General features: G+C 43.4%; 1 protein-coding gene across 3 annotated transcripts in view; it reads right to left on the reverse strand.

Annotated features, from left to right (window-relative positions):
• The window catches only part of DCX (doublecortin), a 114807-nt gene that overhangs the window by 29754 nt on the left and 65220 nt on the right, over nt 1-19833 (reverse strand). For 2 of the 3 annotated variants that reach the window (XM_029240719.1, XM_029240720.1), the window contains exons 4-5: nt 3224-3326; nt 1240-1362 (exon numbers count right to left, since the gene is read on the reverse strand). In XM_029240719.1, the coding sequence (XP_029096552.1) occupies nt 1240-1362; nt 3224-3326 (226 nt within the window). Of the gene's footprint in view, nt 1-1224; nt 1363-3223; nt 3327-19833 lie in introns of all 3 variants that reach the window. The other variant, XM_029240718.1, reaches the window with a different exon arrangement.

The raw sequence follows: 19833 nt of genomic DNA on the forward strand, positions 1-19833 counted from the left end.
AAGAAGAGTGGCAGGTTTGAGGGATGGCATTCCAGGTGCGGGAGAACAGGGTATGCAAAGAGATGGAAGCATGAAAAGCCTGAGCTGCCTCTTCACAGTTGAGTTCCTTCTGCTTGAGAATAAAGAGATGGCCGGTGATAGGCATGGTAGTGTGAGGCCAGCAGGACGGGCTTTTTTTCCAGGCCACGGGCATTTCAAAGCCAACAGGCTGCTCAAGCTGCCTCAAATTGAAGAAGCGATAAAGAGTGCTTTTGCTCTCTGCCCCAAGGCTCTCAGGCTAGAAGAATTCTCATGGTGAACCCTGAGCTTTGGGAGGACAAATGAGTAAATCTTCTGGAGCATATAATTTCTTTACCATGAAGGACTCAAATTGTCCGTGCATGAGTCTACTAAGCTTCTAAACTTGGCCTTCTCTGCCCTTTTGCCTTTTAGATCAGTGCCACTCAAGCTATGGGTGTACCAGTGCCACTCAAGCTATGGGTGTACCTTGTACCAGAATGTAAACCAGCACACTGCTGCCTTTATCAGTAAAATCATGCTGTGAAGTAAATGGTTTGCTCAGTGGCATGATTTACATTTGCCACAAGCTCCTAATCTCATCACACACTGATAAATAGTTCATGGGTCAGCAGTGATCCCTAGACCACATTTTTTAGATTGCTCACTGTCCACTAAATAAAATCCTCTATGACAAATGTCTTTATTTCCTTTCAGAGCCTGGCCTATATGGCCTTTACTCCTGTGAGAATGATGCAATTTATTTTGTTTCTCTTTTGGTTTTGACTTCTAAAAAAATTCAAAGTCAAATTTGAAGCTCAAGGGCATCCACCATGTTGACACTTTGAGGGAGGTGGCTTTTTTTCCACATTTTGTTTTTGATTCTGATTTTCTATCTCAAATTTACGTTTGACTTGATTATTTCATTGACTATGCATTGGCTGGATGACGTTGAGAATGATGGCAATGAACACAACCATGACAAATAGCATTACAGCAGGCATGGCAAGTGGGTCAGATTTCTGGTCTGCATCCATTTGAGTAGAATCGGTGTTGTAGCTGTGTCTCCATGACTCCAAACAAGTTGAACTGGTTAGTCTCTGAACTGATAGAATTGGTCTCATGGAGACACAAATGGTGTTCATGAGGAACTCATTCCTCTGCATGCAGAGGGTACTGGCCTCTGTAAATGAAGTCAGCGTGCACAGTTAGGAGAAGAGCACTCACCGTCTTGGTCGTTACCTGAGTCAGCTGGAGACTTGCTCCGGCGCATGGGGCCAGGGCTCTTGGCTGAACTCTTCTGAGGTGTTGGGGATGCCTTTGGGCCAGCTGTGGCTGATGGGTTTCCCTTCATGACTCGGCATTCTGGTGGAAAAGGACACAGACAGCTTAGTAGAGCCGGGGAGAACCAAGACTCAGCATCTTACCAACCTCTGGAAACTGCTATAAGCACCACATACCAAAGCACCTTAGGGCTCAGGACTACAAGGTGGTTCTCATTGTTTGAAGGAACGATGGCTCTGGAGAGGGGGGCGTGGGAGAAACTTTCAAAAGTCACCTGGGCTAAGCCAGGTGTCTAAATTCCTGAATCATGGAAACAAGGGAAGGAGTAGAAAAGCAGTTCGGGCAGGTAATTCAATAGTCAACTCAATCACTTTTGGATAACCCAGTCATGTCTCAGAATAGCACCTGTTGACATAATTAATTAATTTCCTTGGAGAAGAGACTGACAGCTCAGAGGTTGCAGCCACGCAGATGAAACATTCGTGAGTAATTTAAAGGAGGGGGAGGGAGCTATTATTTATTATTCATCGCATGCCATGTATTGTAATAGGCATATTAAGGACGTCATGCCATTTTATAAATAAGCACTACCACCACCACCACCATCTTGCATTTACAGAGAACTACGTTCCTGCTACTTCCCCAACCCCAATCTGACACGTTCAGAGCACCCTTTCTAATGCAGGTCACTCAGCATCCCTACAATGGTAATTTGGGGGCGCTGATTGTACTAATATATTAGGAGGATTATTATACTCATTTTGTTGATGAGAATACGAAGAGCTTAAGCCTCTTGCTTAGGGTCACAAAGGAAGAAAACAGCAGAATAAGGATGAGCAGTCAAGTCTCCTGAGTCCCAGTCTAGAGCTCTTTCCACTATACTTTCCCCAACCTCACGTGATCATGCTCAAAGTGGAACCAAACAGCTAGGCACAGGGTTGTCTCTTCATTGGACACCTCCTTGTCACCTTCTACTTAAAGATACATTGAAAATATCAGTTACTCAGAAAGATTAGGTCTTTTCTGGTAAATTAAGTTTTTCAGGAAACGGAGTTAAGCAGAAAGCTCATTTTTGTTTGTTCTACTTCTTGTTTTGATTGATAAACTTTAGTGATTACTGTCCAGAGCCGAAGATGTAGAAGATACAAGAAACTGGACACAGCCCGAGATTTGTTTAGCTATTTTCTGGTCATTTGCCTCTTCTCAAAGTGAACACAGCAGAAATGCCACCCCTTTCAGGGTCCCTGTCACTTGAGTTGTTTGTAAACTCTATATTAGTAAAACTTGATTTGTTTTTTCCCACACTTTATTCCTCATTATTGGGAAATATGTTTTGAATGTGTCTTTCCATCGGGATCATACCCTAGTCCTGTGGCTGTGTGAGCTAATTCACCGTGAACTTACACGTGGAGCTTGGACTCAAGCAAAGGGAGATGGGCAGATGTTCACCTCCTTCCTGAAATTAACAATCTTCTGGAATCTTGAGCCACAAATCAGGGGGAATGGGGCAACAAGCCAGAAGGTGGGAAGAGGGAAAATGTTTGACACTAACAACACAGTGGAAAATATTCCTAAAATGGAACCATCAACATGGGCCAAATAGCTGGAGGATGTTGACTAGAAAAAAAACATATGCATACAATATTCAAGTTCTGAATCCAAATGTTCCTTCCCGTGGTCTGATTGAGCCTGTCAGCCCATGTGACATAATATATGGGTCAAGAAATATGGTCACTATTGGGGCCGGTAGTGAGTTTTATTGAGTCTGGAGGCCAAACATCTGAGATATGCAATCAACTTTCACTTAGAGACTCATGTATCCAACTATACAAGAGAAAGGGACCATCCATGGATGTTTTCCAGGCCATATAAGCCCATGGAAATCCTAAGGGATAGAAGGAGCGAGAACAATGGAACAATAAAATTCAGTGGTTGTCCTTACCATTTTCATCCAGAGAAAAGTCATCCTGAGCATAACGAAATTTTTCAGGACCGCAGGCAATAAACACGTCGTCATCACCAAAGAAATCATGGAGACAGGTTACCTACAGAGAAAGCGGAAACATTGACTTGATATTTGATGGTCTTGTGACAGTGAACTTCATGCCATGTTGGCACGGGAAAAAAGTTTCACATTTTAGCCCCCAGGGATCTCCTTTTTCTCAAAATACCAGGCTCACAGTCTGCACCACAGCCCCTCGTGAGTAAAGATATACTGAGTGCCATTTTCTATCCATGTTGCATGTGTGGTACCTTGTTTCCATTTCACCAAGAGTAACTTCAAGACCATGTCCAAATGGAATGTTCCCCTCTGAATTAAAGTCAGCAAGCAGAGGACCCTACAAATGTCACCTTTCCTCAGAGCCTCAGACAAGAGTGCTGCTAGCCCAAGTCTGGGGGCAGGGCTGTAGGCCAAGGAAGATGAGAAAGACCTTCTGCAACCTGAGATGGACAGACTCTGGCTGACCGAGACGTGGAAGTCCCTCTCTCCATCTTCACGAGTTTTGAAGAAGGACACCAGTTTTTAACCGCTTTGGACCCACAAAAATTGGACTTTTTGCTAAAAGTGAACTGAGCACCTGGTAGTAGCCCAGAATACCATTCCTCTCTGAAAAAGAAGGAGGGGAAAACCGTCCTAACCACTTAAAATTTATTCAAGAGCAATGGGTCCCTGTAGGCTTGAGGGTCTGCTGGAAAAGTCGTGTTCCCAGGACCCTTCCCGCCCTCTAGTGCCCTATGCATTGCGGCTTGTCCACAACAGAGAGACAGTCCTCCCCAACTCCTTTTCTGCACAAAGAAATGAGGGTCCCTGGGAAAGTATGCTGCTCCTGCAGTCTCCCCACCTCTCAGCTTTCCTAATTACATTTGATAATTAGTCCAGCACACCAGGGAAAGCCCAGGAGAAACCAGAGAGTCAAAACATTCTTTTTTTTTTTTTTTTTTCAACGGAGCACAGGCTCCGGACGCGCAGGCTCAGCGGCCATGGCTCACGGGCCCAGCCGCTCCGCGGCACGTGGGATCCTCCCGGACCGGGGCACGAACCCGTGTCCCCTGCATCGGCAGGCGGACTCTCAACCACTGCGCCACCAGGGAAGCCCAGAGTCAAAACATTCTTATCCCAATCCTCAGCTTGACACCCATTCATTCCACAATCATGTAATAACAAACAGAGCCACCACTAATTGAATGCTTACTCTGAACAGGCACTCTGCTAAGTACTTCCAAATCTGTCATCCCATTTTACTCTCACAACGATTCCCAGACGTTGACATTATTGTCATCGCTATTTTACAGATGAGAAAACTGAGGTCCGGAGACAATAAGTAAATTACTCAGGTGGAAAGCGATGAAGCCAAATAAGTGCGGATCGACGTGACGCCAAAGCCTGTGCTTTTAGCCACTCGGTAATACAAAGCACTTACATATGGTTCAGGCACTGGGGAGACAAAGATGAGTAAGACTCAGGCCATGACTCCATGGAGCTCATAATCTGATGGAATGAGATACACTGAAACAGAACATTTCAGTATCATGTCATGAGTGCTAGGAGTATCTGCAGGTGCCTTGCGAGCTATTTAGTACCACCTCCAAGTGACCCAGTCACTAACTGGCATGTTAGTTCAATAAGCAGCCTGCATATTGCCCTGGTAGTGGATCCAACGACAGAGGCTACATACATGGCTTTGAACCCTTCTGCAGACGCCCACTGACATCTTGGACCAATACAATTTGGAGCCCCTAACTATGATACATTGTGTGCCGCTGAATTGTTTATCCCTTGCCACCTCTTGACCCTGAAGATCTCTGCCATGCTCTGTGTTTGAGGTTGCCCCTGACTCTGACTGGCTTCATTTAGTTTTGGTCATGAGTGAGGGAAGCCCCTCCCTTGGGCATCCCTCCACTAGTGGTCTCTAGCATTCAGCACTCTGTTTCAAAACCTGCCTGTATTTTCATGAATACTCACCTAGTCCTTCCCATTAAATCACAGCTCTCCTGAATGTAAAGACCAAGTTTATCGCTCCCTATATATCTTCCTGTGGTTCCTGGTAGAGCACTTAATCGCATAGTGAGAATTTAGCCAGGGCTGTTTTTGCCTCAACTGAATGTAAAGAAAATAAGAAGGAGGCTTTGTAAGGCTATACAAAGGCAGAAAAGTAGAAACAAGAAAGAAGAAAGCAATAGCGGCAGACAATAGGACCTAGCATTCAAAGGTTTTGAAATGTAACACGAATATATAAATTTAGGAACAAGAAAGGAGCAATGACTGTGAATTCAGAAGTTATCATTTGCATAACTATGACAATTAGTTTGAAAACAGATGAAATGGATCATTTTTAAAGGAAAACATAAATAAAGAAATTAGCTCAAAAAGAAATAGAAAACCTCAACCAACTACTGGTCATAGAAGGAATTTAGTAAATACTTCAAACAGCAACCCTTCCCCCAAAGGTACCAGACCATTAATTTTGGAGGTATTTGTGGAAATCACTTCCCAAGAAGAAAAAACAAAAGCTCGAAAGCAGCCATGGCAGTGACAGATTGCTGCAATGAACACTGTGATACATGACTCTTTTTGAATTATGCTCTGGGGGTTGCTGTTACAATGACCCACCCTCCTCCAACTCCAAGCCTCTCTGCCCCCGCCCAGGCTTTGGGAAAAGCCTTTGGATAACCCCTTCTCTGGGGAGCTTCTAAGAAAGGCAAAGCCCCTATGCTTCTGACAAATTCACAGTGGTGTGGCTGGCTTCAAACACATTCATTTTGCAATCCAGCTGTTCAGCATCAGGTTTCTTGTGTGATCCCACCCCACATGTTACTGGTTCCCAAATGTAGACAAATTCATATTGTGCATGTGGATACCCAGGGTTCCCAAATGCCTTGGATACTGAGACACAGCAGCCCTCCCCTGCTTTGTTACAGAGCTGGGAAAAAAGAAAGCCCTCCATCTTAAATATGAGGAACCCAAAACACAGAATGTCAAAGTGGCTGAAGGATACACAGATGGATCATGGCACAGTTGAGACTAGCACTCAGGCGTCCTGATTCAATTCGGGACAAAACAATTCAATTGCCTGAGAGAACGTGCCTTCCTAATCCCTGATTTCAAAGGCTTGTATACAGCTTAGGCAGGAGAGTCACCTTTTGTCCTCATCAATGCCTGATACACATTAGAACATTTTATTGGACTCAAAAAAGATAACATCTTTATGGATCACATTTTAAATCTATGGATGAGAAAACTCCTATTCATTACCGTAACTGGTAACTGAGTGTGCAGTAGAGAAGGAAGGCAAGGACGAGGGGAAGGAGGAGGAAAGGAAGAAAGAGGAAGAAGGAAAAGAAAGAGGAGAATGGAGTGTAAGGCATAATTTCCAAATGAAACTCACACTCACATCTGCTTTTTAAAATTCCACTCAGTTAACACGATACAAAATCCACCTTAGGTTACGTTGCAAATATATAATTTTGCAAACCATTTTTTTGTGGTAAAATTTCTGTCATGAGGTGGCAACGAAAGTGGTAAAAATAATAATCATTATGATACCACTTACAGCATCCTCGGAGATCAAGGGTCTTGCTGACGTCAGCTTTTGTTTGAAACACACTTGGGTATTTAAGTCAGAGGAGAAAACACAAAAGCATGACACCCATCTTTGTAATTAATCAAATGCCCCCACAAAATAAAGTCAATCAACTCACGTGAACACTGAACCGTTTACTCAATGTTCTCCCTTTAAAAAAAGAAACAGCATGAGTTGGGGGAAGGGAAGCTAGCTCAGTTATGCATTAGAGCGAACAATAGATTATATGGACCATCCAGTGGCTTAAATGTCGAAGTACAAATGGGGAAAGAGAGACAACAGATCACTGTGCGTGGCAGTCCATTAGCTGCAAATGGCAAATTCGCTCTGTGATTTGATTTAAGCTTGATTAGATTCTCCACCCACATATTACAGATGCTGGCAGTGAGTTCTCATACGTGTCTGCTGCTGGTAGATCCTATATTTCACTGTCTAACTGTTCAGAAAGAAATTTAAGTAAGGTCTTGCTTGTATATCTATGAGACTCACTTCCAACGTGCAAAATACTTTCATTGAAAGTTCAATTCCACTAATATTCATTCATAAAACACTTGCTATGGCAAAGGAACTATGTGAGAGATACAGAAATGTACAGAAAAAGGCCCCCGTCTTCCGAGTTGACAGCATAATAAGGAGTCAGAACCTCACAAATAATTGAAATACAAGGCATACCGTTTTTAGCACCATTACAGAGGCACGAAAAGCAAGAAGAGCACAGGCGACAAAGAGAAGAATTCTAATCATGAGAACTGGGGAAGGCTGCACGGAGAAGATGACACAAAGTCTGCCTCTTGAAGGGCGTGTGGGATATAGGTTGATGGAGACAGGAGTAAAAGGGATTCCAGGTAACTGCATAAATAAAGGAAAGGAAGCAGGAACGTGCCTTTTTCTTAATAGCCCTGGAAGAAGAACTGCATCTTGTTGACTATAGTCACAGAGATTCTAATTCTCTATAGCACAACTGCCCGGACCCATCTGCCAGCCTTCTGCACAGACAAAACATATAGCTGTCTACTGGTGGAATTCAGGGTGAAGGGAAGGGCAGAGAGTGTCTATGGGGAGAGGAGTGGCCCCAGGGGCGCAGAAGAGGGAACCTTGTGGCAAGGAAGACAAACCACACTGATTTCCCCGTCTTGCCAACAGTGCGCCCCGCCCTTAGTGTGGCTGGCAAGCTTTGCAAAATGAGTTCATGAAAGATTCAGTTAACATTACGGATGAGGCTTTTTCTAAAAGTTACTGCTACTCTCATTCTGGAACATTTCCTGCCTGCCTGCCCTGGATGGGCTCCGGTCACAGGCTGGCGCAGGGCTGGCGTGGTGAGCGGAGACAATGTTTCCTATCTCTAGACTCCTGTATTCACCTACCTGCTTGACAGCTCCATTTGGTCATCTGACAGGCATCCCGGATTTAATATGCCCCAAACCAAACTCTTACTGCTCCCTCTCCAAATCCCACTTCCCTCCAACTTTCCTCATCTCAGTCACTGGTACCACAATTCCACCAGCTGCCCAAACCAGAAATCTGGGAGTCATTTTTTTTTTTTTTACTAGAAGTCACATTTTATCTTGTCCATTGTCACCCTCCTCGTCCAAGTCCACCCCTACACATACACTCACACTCTTCCGCTAAAAACCCTCCAAAGCCCGTTAACCAGAGGCAGAATAAAATCCACTTTCTATCTTGCCTGTATATTATCCAATCTCTTATGCCACATATGCTGCTAGCTAGCTCCAGTCACACTGGCCTTCTTTCTGCTTCTCAAACACATCAAGACCTTTCGTGCTTCAGAGCCTCACTCTTGCAGCTCCCTCTACATAGAAAGTACTCTTCCCAGAGTCACAGGCCTAGCTGCGTCTTCCCCATCAAATCTTCACCACATACTGGGGGACGTCCCCGGTGGTCCAGTGGTTAGAACTCCGTGCGTCCACTGCTGGGGGCCCAGGTTCAATTCCTGGTCAGGAAACTAAGATCCCGTAAGCTGCACGGCATGGCCAAAAACAAAAACCCCCGAACAACAACAGCAACAAAAATAAAATAAAGTACCACATACTGTATTTAAGGCTGAGCAACCCTCAATTTACATGCCATTGTTGCTTAGAATTTCAGATCTTTTATTTAACCCCACAAATTAGTCATTATTATTTTAATTATTTTATATAGTTAATATTACTTGAGTTTATCTACATATATATTTACCAGTCTACTTGATCACCATTTCTCGTTACACCATTTCTCTGGGGTCATTTGAAAATTAGGAACATGTTTGACCTTCCCACTCTATCTTCCATATCTCAGTCTCACCTTCATATTTTCCATCTTCTTATCTCTTAGGGCTACATTCTGGAAAACATCTTCAAATCTGCCACTTTGCTCTTTCTTTCTTCAGATGTATTTAATTTGCTGTTTGACCCACTCAAAGAGCTTCGAATTTCAATGATAATAATTTTGACTTTTAGAAATTCTATTTCATTGTTTTACCCAAATTTGCCTGGTCATAGCTGATAGTCTCTTTTTCTTATCCCACTTTGGTTACATGTTTGGTTTATTTAAATAATCCATACTAAGTTATTTTAGGTCCTTATCTGATCGTTGTAATATCTTATGTCCTTGAGAATCCAAACCTGTTGTTCCTGCTAACTCTCCCTCATGGTGACTTGTTTCCTTTTGTGTTTGATAATTTTTAAAATTATGAGCTCATATTTGATTACATTAAATCTTTGGGAATCCTCAGGGGTCTAGGCTGGGGATGCTTTTCTCTGAAAAAGACATGAATTTGTTTCTGCCAGGTGCCAGGGGACACTAACGATATGGGGGCAGCACCTTTTTTCAGCTCTGGTTCCCCTTGTGACACGAGTAGTATGAATCTGAATTCCAGACCCGTGTCAGAGCAAGCTTTGGGATGCAAAGGAGTAGCACCAGACACAGCGGCAGTAACAGTAGTACTCTTGTTTATTTTGTTTCCTACCTGGAGTCATGACAGAGACAAACAAGCTTACAGGTAGGTTTTTGGTATATCCCCTTTTAAGGGTCCTGGCTTAATGCGGAGGTTGCAGCTTCAGGTCCCTCACTTTTCAAGGACCTTGTGTCAACTGAAAAAAAAGACCCCAAACCCTGCACAACATAAAAAGCTTGAGTCAAGTTTATTCAGTATCTTACTGAGGACTATAGCCCAGGAGACAGCCTCTCAGACAGCTCTGAGAAATTGTTTTCAAGAAGTAAGGGGCGGGGGCGGGTTATACACATATATACATATGTGATTTTGGTGAAGGAGGTACGTGCAACTAAGCACACATCTCGGTAGAAGGTTGCTGCTAGTCACGAGGAACAGATAGATACCTTAGTTAATGGTTTTAGTGCTTTTCTAAGTATAGAAAGATGCAAGAATCCAGTTTCATAAAAAAAAAGACTTCTCCTGAAAATATCTATCTGAAGGCCTGTTCTGCCAGTTTTCCCAGAGCGCTGAGCACCTCATTCTTGATCTCTGTCATGAACTCCTTTCAGGGTGGGTTGAAGGTCAGCAACTGAAGTGGCTAATGACTCAATCCTTGTAGAGCCAGATGATGAGTGACATTCTTTAGTTGGCACTTGCATGTCCTGCACTTCTGATAATATCCAAAGCACCGGGCTCCGCTTATGGGTTTTGCCCTCAGGGAAGCTCAGGCCTTTACGTACTGCCTGCTGCTCTAGTTTCAACTTCTGGTCCCTCTTCTCTCTCCTGCCTTTCTTTTCCGGAAGCTTAGAAAAACATTTAGAAATGTTTGTTGCAGGTTCCTCAAAACACTAAACACAGAATTGCATATAACTGGGTCCCTGGACCCAGTTTTAACATGTGAGGGTGTGTGTATGTGTGAAGTGGTTTCTCCACACCTCTAATAAGCAAAGCTTGGATACCCGCAGGGTGGCCTACAATTCGACTCAGTTCTGACACTATCTATCTGGAGATAGCATCAGATTCCACGGGTTAAGGGTTCAGTCCTACAAGACTGCCCCCCACCCTTTAGAGATCAGTCACAAGCCTAGGTTGTTGTTACCTGTACTTCTGACCAACTGGCTATAGATCAGAGGTTAAATTTCTTCCAATTGGAGTAAACAGAGCAGACTTGTTTGGGATCCTCTAATGTTGGGGAACCAGCAGGAGGACACTTTGACCTCATCAATGTCTAACCCCATTTCTTAATAGCCATCTAAAGATTTCCACCTTGCTGGGACAACTCTTCCATCTCCGTTTACTCTTCGTTTCGGTCCTATTGATATTTGCTTCATTCACCTCATGTCTCATAACCATTTCAACATTTCCACCTCGTTGGGAAGAGTCCCTCCTTATTCCCTTGTTAATTAACCTAATGTTTTTATTAGAATCTGTAAGACCCCGAGGGGAAGCTGAGGCAGCAAATTCCATAACGCTTCCAGAACGGTTTTTTATGTTTTACAGCATTGAGATTATAAGGGGTGCCCATGTGAACGTGCCCTGGATAACAGGCATGTTCAACAGGTGAATATTCCAGTCATCACAAAGCCAGTACTACATGGCTGGCATACAAGCATTGGCTGCTTCCTTTGGGGTGTTCTACTTGACGTTCATATACCACACTCCCTGGTTTCAGTAGTTTCTTGGTTTTGCCCTCTCCCCATGCTAACTTCTTGGCAACCAGAGGCCTTAAATGTACTTTGTGTTGTCCCTGCACAATTTTTACCTTGGCGGGGGGTGGGGGGAGGCAGCTGAAGTTCTGAGTCACTGAAATCTGCCTTTGGTCTAGCATCAAAATCTGACACACTATTCTCTTTTAGTTTATCTATTATAGATCACAATACCCAAGGGAGTGACTATTTTGTCTCGCTCTTATCAGTTTACATTTCTTTATGCATCCAGTGAATTAACTCCCCAGGAGTTGGAGCCATCACTAAATTCCACTGGTAACTTTTACCTTTAGGAAGTGATTGCAGCATAGCTGCTGCTTCGTGCTGTGGGTGACCATGTGGCCACACAGGAATCAAAGGTTCATCATTCTCCTGTCCTTTCATCCTTTCTCTTCCAAACCACAACTTTCTGTGAGCCAGGGCTAATCCCACTTCATTGACACCAGTCGTCAATTCCAGTGTGTGTATGTGTGTGTGTGTGTGTGTGTGTGTGTGTGTGTGTTCACGGTGAGGCTCCCCAAACCAACAAACAATTCTTGGACACCAGCTGGATGCCCTACAATTCAAGTCTGACACTATCTACCCAGACACAGTGTCAGATCCCACAGGTTAAGGGCTCAGTCCCACAAGACTGCCCCCAGCTCCTCCATTTCAGATGCCGGTAACAAGTCCAGGTTCCCACCTGTACTTCTGACTGTTGGGTTATAAATCAGAGGCTCCCAAGACCTCTTCTTTAAGTTTGATTAATTTGCTAGAGTGGCTCCCAGAACTCAAGAAAACCATTTACTCACTAGATTACTGGTTTATTATAAAGGGATATAAATCAGGAACAGCTAGATGGAAGAGATGCTTAGGGCAAGGTATGGGGAAAGGGCACGGAGTGTCCATGCTTTCTCTGAGTGAATCTCCCTTGCTCTCCAAGTGTTCACCAACCTGGAAGCTCTCCAAACCCTCTCCTTTGGGTTTTCATGGAAGTTTGATTATATAGGCATGATTAATTAAATCATTGGCCATTGGCGATCCATTCAATCTCCAGCCCCTCTCCCCTCCCAAGAGGTCTGGGTGTGGGACTGAAAATTCTAACCCTTTAATCACATGGTTGACTCTCCTGGCAACCAGCCCCCATCCTCAGGTGCCTTCCAAAAGTTACGTCATTGACATAATAGAAACACCTTTATAGCTCTCATCACTTAGAAAATTCCAAGGGTTTTTGGAGTTCTTTTGCCAGAAATAGGGACAAAGACCAAATATATATTTCTTATTATAAATCACAATATCACACCTAAAGACCCAGCAATTCTACTTCTAGGTATATATACCAAAAAATTGAAAGTAGTGACTCAAATAGATACCCGTGTGCAATGTCCATTACGGCATTATCTGCAATAGCCAAAAGGTAGAAACAATCCAAGTATCCACCAACAGATGAATGTATAAACAAAATGTGGTACATACATACGAGTCACATTGTATTAATGTATTCATACAATTCAACCACAAAAAGAATGCAGTTCTGGGCTTCCCTGGTGGCGCAGTGGTTGAGAGTCCACCTGCCGATGCAGGAGACACGGGTTCATGCCCCGGTCCGGGAGGATCCCACATGCGGCGGAGCGGCTGGGCCCGCGAGCCATGGCCGCTGAGCCTGCGCATCCGGAGCCCGTGCTCCGCAACAGGAGAGGCCACAGCAGTGAGAGGCCCGCGTACCGCAAAAAAAAAAAAAACAACAAAAAACAAACAAACAAAAGAATGCAGTTCTGATACATGCAAATTGGACCTTGAAAACATTATGCTAAATGAAATCAACTAGACACAAAAGGACAAATATTGTAGGATTCTACTTATGTGAGATATCTAGAATAGACAACATCACTGAGACACAAAGTAGACTAGAGGTTACCAGAGTCTAGGAGAAAGGGGATTGGGGAGTTACTGCTTAAAGATTACAGAGCTTCTATGTAGGACGATGAAAAAATTCTTGAACTGGGTAGTAGTGATGGTTGAACAACATTGCCAAGGTAATTAATGCCACTGAATTGCACACATGAAAAGGTAAAAATGACAAATTTTTTGTAATATATATTTTACCCTAATTAAAAACATTAATAATGTAATATACCCAAAACCATTGAATTATACTCTAAATGGATGAACTTATATTATGTGGATTATATCAATATATCAATAAAGCTGTTTAAAAAAGAGAAATGTAAAGAAAAATTTTGCTGTAATTTATCCAGGATATAGTTGTATTGTAGCAGGAAGACGTTTTAGAAAACTTAAGTCTCCCATATTGCAGAAGCAGAAGTCCAATTTCACCTATTCAGTGAGGTCTTCCTTATCTCCCAATCTAAGCTAGAACCACCACCACCACCACATAAGATCCGAGAGTAGAACCCTCCTCTGTTTTGTTCACCATTGTATCTCCACTAAGTCTAAGTCTAAAAAGTCAAATATTTAAAAAATCTTATTATCACCAGTAATAACAAGAGTAGGAAGAGTCTAAGAACCATAATAATTAAAACCGCCTCATAATTAAGGATATTACAGTATAATAAGATTATTCTAGACCACTAGTGATCATTGTCTACTGCACCACATATTACAGAAAGTCAAAAGAGATAAAGATTGACTTGTTTACTAAATTCTAGATCTGTTTGTTTCCTAATTGTATGCATTGAAAAACACGTCCACCCCCTCCCCAGCTAAAGACCATTTCTTTAAGCACCTAAGTTACCCTACGGGTTTTGTCCTTTCTCTCTCTTTCAGCCATCAAGGCATGCATTTCTTGAAGGCACTGACCCGTGATTTGCCTCATGGTACCTTAGGAAACAGTGTTGAGTGGCTGATCGTGCAGGGAGGGATTGATATTCTCTTCCCACTATCTTGCGCCACCCTCTGGAAATTCTCTGCCCCTCTGCAAGCTAGTTTATTCCTATGGCAAGTCATGTTGAGGCTGACGCCCTCTGATCTCCAGCACTAGATCTGATTGGATCTCTCTTCTTTTCCTGGTGAAGAGTGACTAGTCCTTAGAAGCTCTTCTCATAGGTTTCTAGGAAATAAAGTATCATGTGAAACTCCAGGAATAAATCACATTTCTGTCAACTGATTCCTTCCACTGGTCTTAGACTCAAAGCCAGTGGTGACTTTTCTTCCCACTTCATTCTAGAATTTCCCCCAGAAAACCCAGTTAGACTGAAATCTAGGCAGCCAGATCTCAGCTGGGCTATTGTCCCTCAAGGTTATTCTTTTCAACTTTTAAAATAATTTTTCTTTGAGTGGTGAAAGGACATAATGACCCCACATAGCTTTTGTTGTGTTGCATTTGTCAAGTGATCTCACCTCCATTACGTCATTTGGTTCATTAGCCCCATGTTTTATTAATGAAGCATGAAAGATCATTAAGATTAAGTGACTTGTAAAAGATCACATCGCTAGTTAGTTACAGAGCCGATACTGGAATTCCAGGCTGCTTTTATTCTGCCACACCGGGTGCCTAAGCTATACAGCAAAGGTACTCATTTCCTACATGGGGAGACCGAGGTAAGGAAATACAGTAGGGGACTCTGGGTAGTATGAAAATACCTGTGACCTGGGAAAGAGGGCCATAGAAGGGAAGATGGGAAGGAATAAGACTTCTTACCCTATTTTACCAGGAGCTAGTGTGATTTAATAACCTGAGCAAGGCTGTGCCAGCTCCCCTAGAAGCCTGGCAACCCCTCAGTGCTCCAGGGTGTTTTTTCCTTAGCTTTTCTTTGCCATTTTCCGAGAGTCTCTGTGTTAGCTCCCACTGGGGGCCTCACAGGGATGAGAACAGCTGCAGAGGCGCTGGAGTTGGACTGCTGATCCATGCCCAGGACCGACACCTGCCCCTCCACAGAGCCCTGGGGACAAGTTGGCTCAGAGAAACAGGGACGAGACAGAACTCCATTCATCAGAGAGAACTGGGGTGGAAAAACCCTGCCTGATCCCTTGGCACCACTAAGCTCTATGGTTGGCCCTGAGCCCCACGCAGCTCCAGATTCTGTTTGGTAGGGTCAGGTAAAAGAAGCAAGTGTGCTTACAGGGCCCAATGCAGTTATCAATTGCATTTAACAGTTATCTGGTATCTACTGTGCACAAAGTATAGTGGGAGTATGGCTTTGGAATTCAGTAGAGGAAGGAAAGGTTTGTTTTAAAAAAAACGGGGGGAGTTCACCTCTACCTTGGTTCTAGGTTAAACCCTGCCATTGACTTACTGTGAAATCTTGGATAAGTTGCTTTCTCTCTGGGCCTCAGTTTCCTCTGCTGTAAGGTGAGGATGCTGTTCTAGAGCCATTTGACGTCTAGGTCTCTTTTCTGTTACAAGCCCTTTTGAGAATTTGATGAAAGCTATGGATTTTCTTCCCAGAAAAATGCATATGTGCACACAGATAGCTAATTTTGCATATAATATAGGGAGTTTAAGGATTTCCCTAAAGCCCATCTACAGATCTTAAGTTTAGAACCTCTGAACTAGTTGATTTCTGAGGTATCTTCTAGCTCTGACAGTCTATAAAACATTCCAGGTTGGACACGGTTAATAAGCAGAGACACCAAGGCCAGAATGCTGGCAGCTGTCATGGAATCCCAGAGGCTTAACTGTACCCCCCTTCCCAGGCTTCCTGAGACTCCAGTCCAAGGGAAGCAAAAGGATGTAAGCTCATTCTCTGCAAACTTAGTCCAAAGGAAGCAAAGGGGTGCAAACTGATTTACAGCAAACCAGAGACTGGAGTGTGCATCAGACAGTTGCCTCCCAGGCTGCTGGAATTTAGCAAGGATACGAACTTCATGAGAGACAGTAGGCACGAGAGTCAGGGCCTCTAAATGTTCCTCAATGGTTGGTTGCGGATAGGACAAAGAAAATGGACTGTCCAATTGATAAGGAACATACAGCTTGATTATAGATGTTCAGAGGTGGTGACTCAGGGGCTAATTCTCAACATGATTGGACAGAATACTAATGGCCATAAACCTCCTGCATTTCGTTACATAATGTCCCCTCCTTTACAAGTATATATTTTACTACAATAGAAACGTCAGGGGAGAAGAAAAGGAAGAGATTTGGTGAGTATATCAGTCAGGGTGCTAGTAAAAAACACACGGCATACTCAGAGCAGATAAATTGAATAAAGTTTAACCATAGGAAATGCTTAAGTATCCCAGGACTAGTAATAATGGGGTCCATTACCACCCTTACGCCTGAGAGAGAGAGGAGAGGTAGCAGATACCAGAAACCAGAGGGAGGAGAGAACATGAAAATTATACGAAGAGAGCTTCCTGATAGGAGCTGTGACCTTCAGTGAAGGGATGTCCAGCATCCTTGCAGGCAGGGTACCAGGGAATAAATAGCCTAACCTCACTCCTCTCCTCCCTGCCAGTGCTTCCCTTTGGCCAAACACAACTGGAATCCTGAAGACAAGGTAGCCTGTTGATATGGGTCAGCCTCCAAGGGCACAGAGCAGGGTGGAATAGGGTAGAAAGTAGATAGCAGATCTGGAGAGGAAGGCCTAGAGGGTAGGTCTGTCACTGCAGGCGAGAGAAAGGAACTGTTGTTATAGCCTTGACTATGACATCTATCCAGTGGATATCGTGACACTTGGGTAAGAATAATTGAAGAGGCGTGACTACAATTAAGCAATAATATTAATATCATTTTGCATCTGTAAAAGCTTTTACATGTTTCGTGCTGCTTTCACCCCACTGTATCTTTTGAACCATATAGTTACCATGGAGACAAACAGGTAGTTCTATTTTACACATGAGGAAATTGAGGTTCAGCCAAGGTAAGGTGATTTGCAAGATCAAATGTCTATAAAGAGGGAAAGAGACTAGAACTTGGGTTTGGACTCCTGGTCCAAGGCCATTTCCACTATATCCTGTTGCTTTTTCTATAGCATGTTTCAGTCCACAAAACTGTTCTGACAGGCCTTCAGAGGACTCCTACTTCTGACAGACATGCAAAGCCACCACAAGAGCAACAGTGAGGAAAAAGAGTGCACAGAATTCTTCCTCATGTTTTTAAGAAAGGTGGTAAGAAAAAAGGCTGAGGCGGAAGACAGATAAGTGGGTACAATATCTTTTGCAAGTATTTCCCAGAGCAGAGGTTCTTAGGCCCAGTTCCTGCCAGTTCCTGGCCTCTGGGTATCCCACCTCATCAGCTATATACTTGCATTGTGAAGGATATGGTTGAATGAAAGTAGGAAAGGAACGGAAATGAAGAAATTAAAGTTCAAGATAAAAAGAAAACAGAAACTTAACATGTCTTTTAGAACTCAATTGCAAAAAGTAAAAAGTATTTTCACATTTGTCCCAAGAATGAAAACCATGAGGAGATCTACCTTTCAGTTTGCAATTAAGTAGGATTTCCAGAAAATTCCAAGGGTTCACTATTCTTAGGAACTGTAATAGTGCCTAATGGGAGAGGTGAGCCAGGCACTAGATGTGAAAGAACATTTGGGAAGGATGGGATTACCTTCCCAACAGATGCTTATATCTGCTACCTTAGATTTCCTGCTCCGAAAATAATTCAGAAGTCTGTGGACCCTAGAAGGCTTGCGACCAATAAGCTTTCACAATCCATAGCTTCTAGAGCAGTGGTTCTCAACCCCGGGGCCATTTTACCTCTCCCTAACTCCCCAAGGGACACTGAACATTATCTGGAAGCATTTTTGGTTGTGACAACTTGGATGGATGCTACTGACATCTAGTGGGTAGAGGCCAGAGATGCCGCTAAGTGTCCTGCAATGCGCAGAACAGCGCCACACAACAAAGAACTAACTCTGGACCAAGATGTCAATAGTACCAGGGTTGAGAAACCGTGCTCCAGGACATCTCTCGACGACTGTCAAGATAGCACCTTTGCTGTGACCACCACTCTCCGCTCCCGACCTGTAAAGATGGCTTTCTTACTCCCGCCTATGGATCTCAGGCTGGCCACTCCCTAGAGTCAGCTCCATTTTAGCAGGCTTCTGGGCGAAAGCAGACTTTTATCTCATTTTCTAAAGCAGTATTGTTGTTGTTACTGTTGTCCATTGCTATTTCGTTTTTGACCCTTGGCCTTGCTTTAACCCCAGTAAGAAGCTTATTTCCTAATTCCTGACTGCTTTTTTAGTTAATGACTCACAGCCTGCCTAGACCTCTGGTTTTTGCAAAGTCCTTGGCTCTTCCAGTCCTGGCATCCATCCCAGGCTCTGAGGTCCAGCTTCATCCATGGTTTCAGTACAACACTGCCTTACTCATTCCATTCTGGGACACCAAATAGGGTTTGGACTGGTGATTACACTAGATCTGCTGCCTCTTGAATCTGTGTGAGAAGGTTGCCAGCCCCAGGAAGGAAAGGACTCAATAATCAGCCAATACAAGAGGTCCTCCTGCTGTGACTGTCAAAGAAAGCTGTAAGAGGAAGAGAAGATGCATTCTGGCGCAATACATTTCAGAAGACTTCTGTGTCAGCTGGCTTAAGCAGAGACAGAAAGATGTCCTGCCCAATGTTGTTATAAATCTAGTTAAGCGCGCACTTCATATTTGAAGGGAAAAAAAGCTGAGGATAAATTGATACCCCATGGTTGAGATAATGTCTGACTTGGCCATTTCTCAAGTGTCAGCCTCATAGGCCTAGAATGGAGTATAAAGAAGGAATTTGAAACAATATAAAAAGTATGAGGATTATAACCATGAAGGCAGTAGGACTATCTGTTGTTTTCCTAACAAACGTCCATTCCTGAATTTTGAGACTTGGGACTGACTTCTAGTTCTGGTTCAGTCACACATTGCTATATGATCATGAGCGAGTCACTCAAATACTCTATACCTCAGGTTCCTCATCTGAAAAATGGAACTAATACTACTCTGACTGCTTCATAGTAGGGTTTTTTTTTTCCAATTTAGAACAAAAAGAGATAGCGCCTATGAAAATGCGTTGAAAAGTATTAGTGCTGTATGAATGCAAATTATTATAATTACTTTGCAAAAGCTGTATGACCTAAGGGGAAATGAGGTGGGCCAAGAAAAGCTGGTAAAGTTTATTTATTTTTTTCCCTTTTTTTATCATCTTTATTGGAGTATAATTGCTTTACAATGGTGTGTTAGTTTCTGCTTTATAACAAAGTGAATCAGTTATACATATACATATGTCCCCATATCTCTTCCCTCTTGCGTCTCCCTCCCTCCCACCCTCCCTATCCCACCTCTCCAGGTGGTCACAAAGCACCGAGCTGATCTCCCTGTGCTATGCGGCTGCTTCCCACTAGCTATCTATTTTACATTTGGTAGTGTATATATGTCCATGCCACTCTCTCACTTTGTCCCAGCTTAG

Source organism: Monodon monoceros, unplaced genomic scaffold (assembly GCF_005190385.1).
Source record: "Monodon monoceros isolate NGI ecotype Baffin Bay Population unplaced genomic scaffold, NGI_Narwhal_1 Super_Scaffold_22, whole genome shotgun sequence".
Taxonomy (NCBI): domain Eukaryota; kingdom Metazoa; phylum Chordata; class Mammalia; order Artiodactyla; family Monodontidae; genus Monodon; species Monodon monoceros.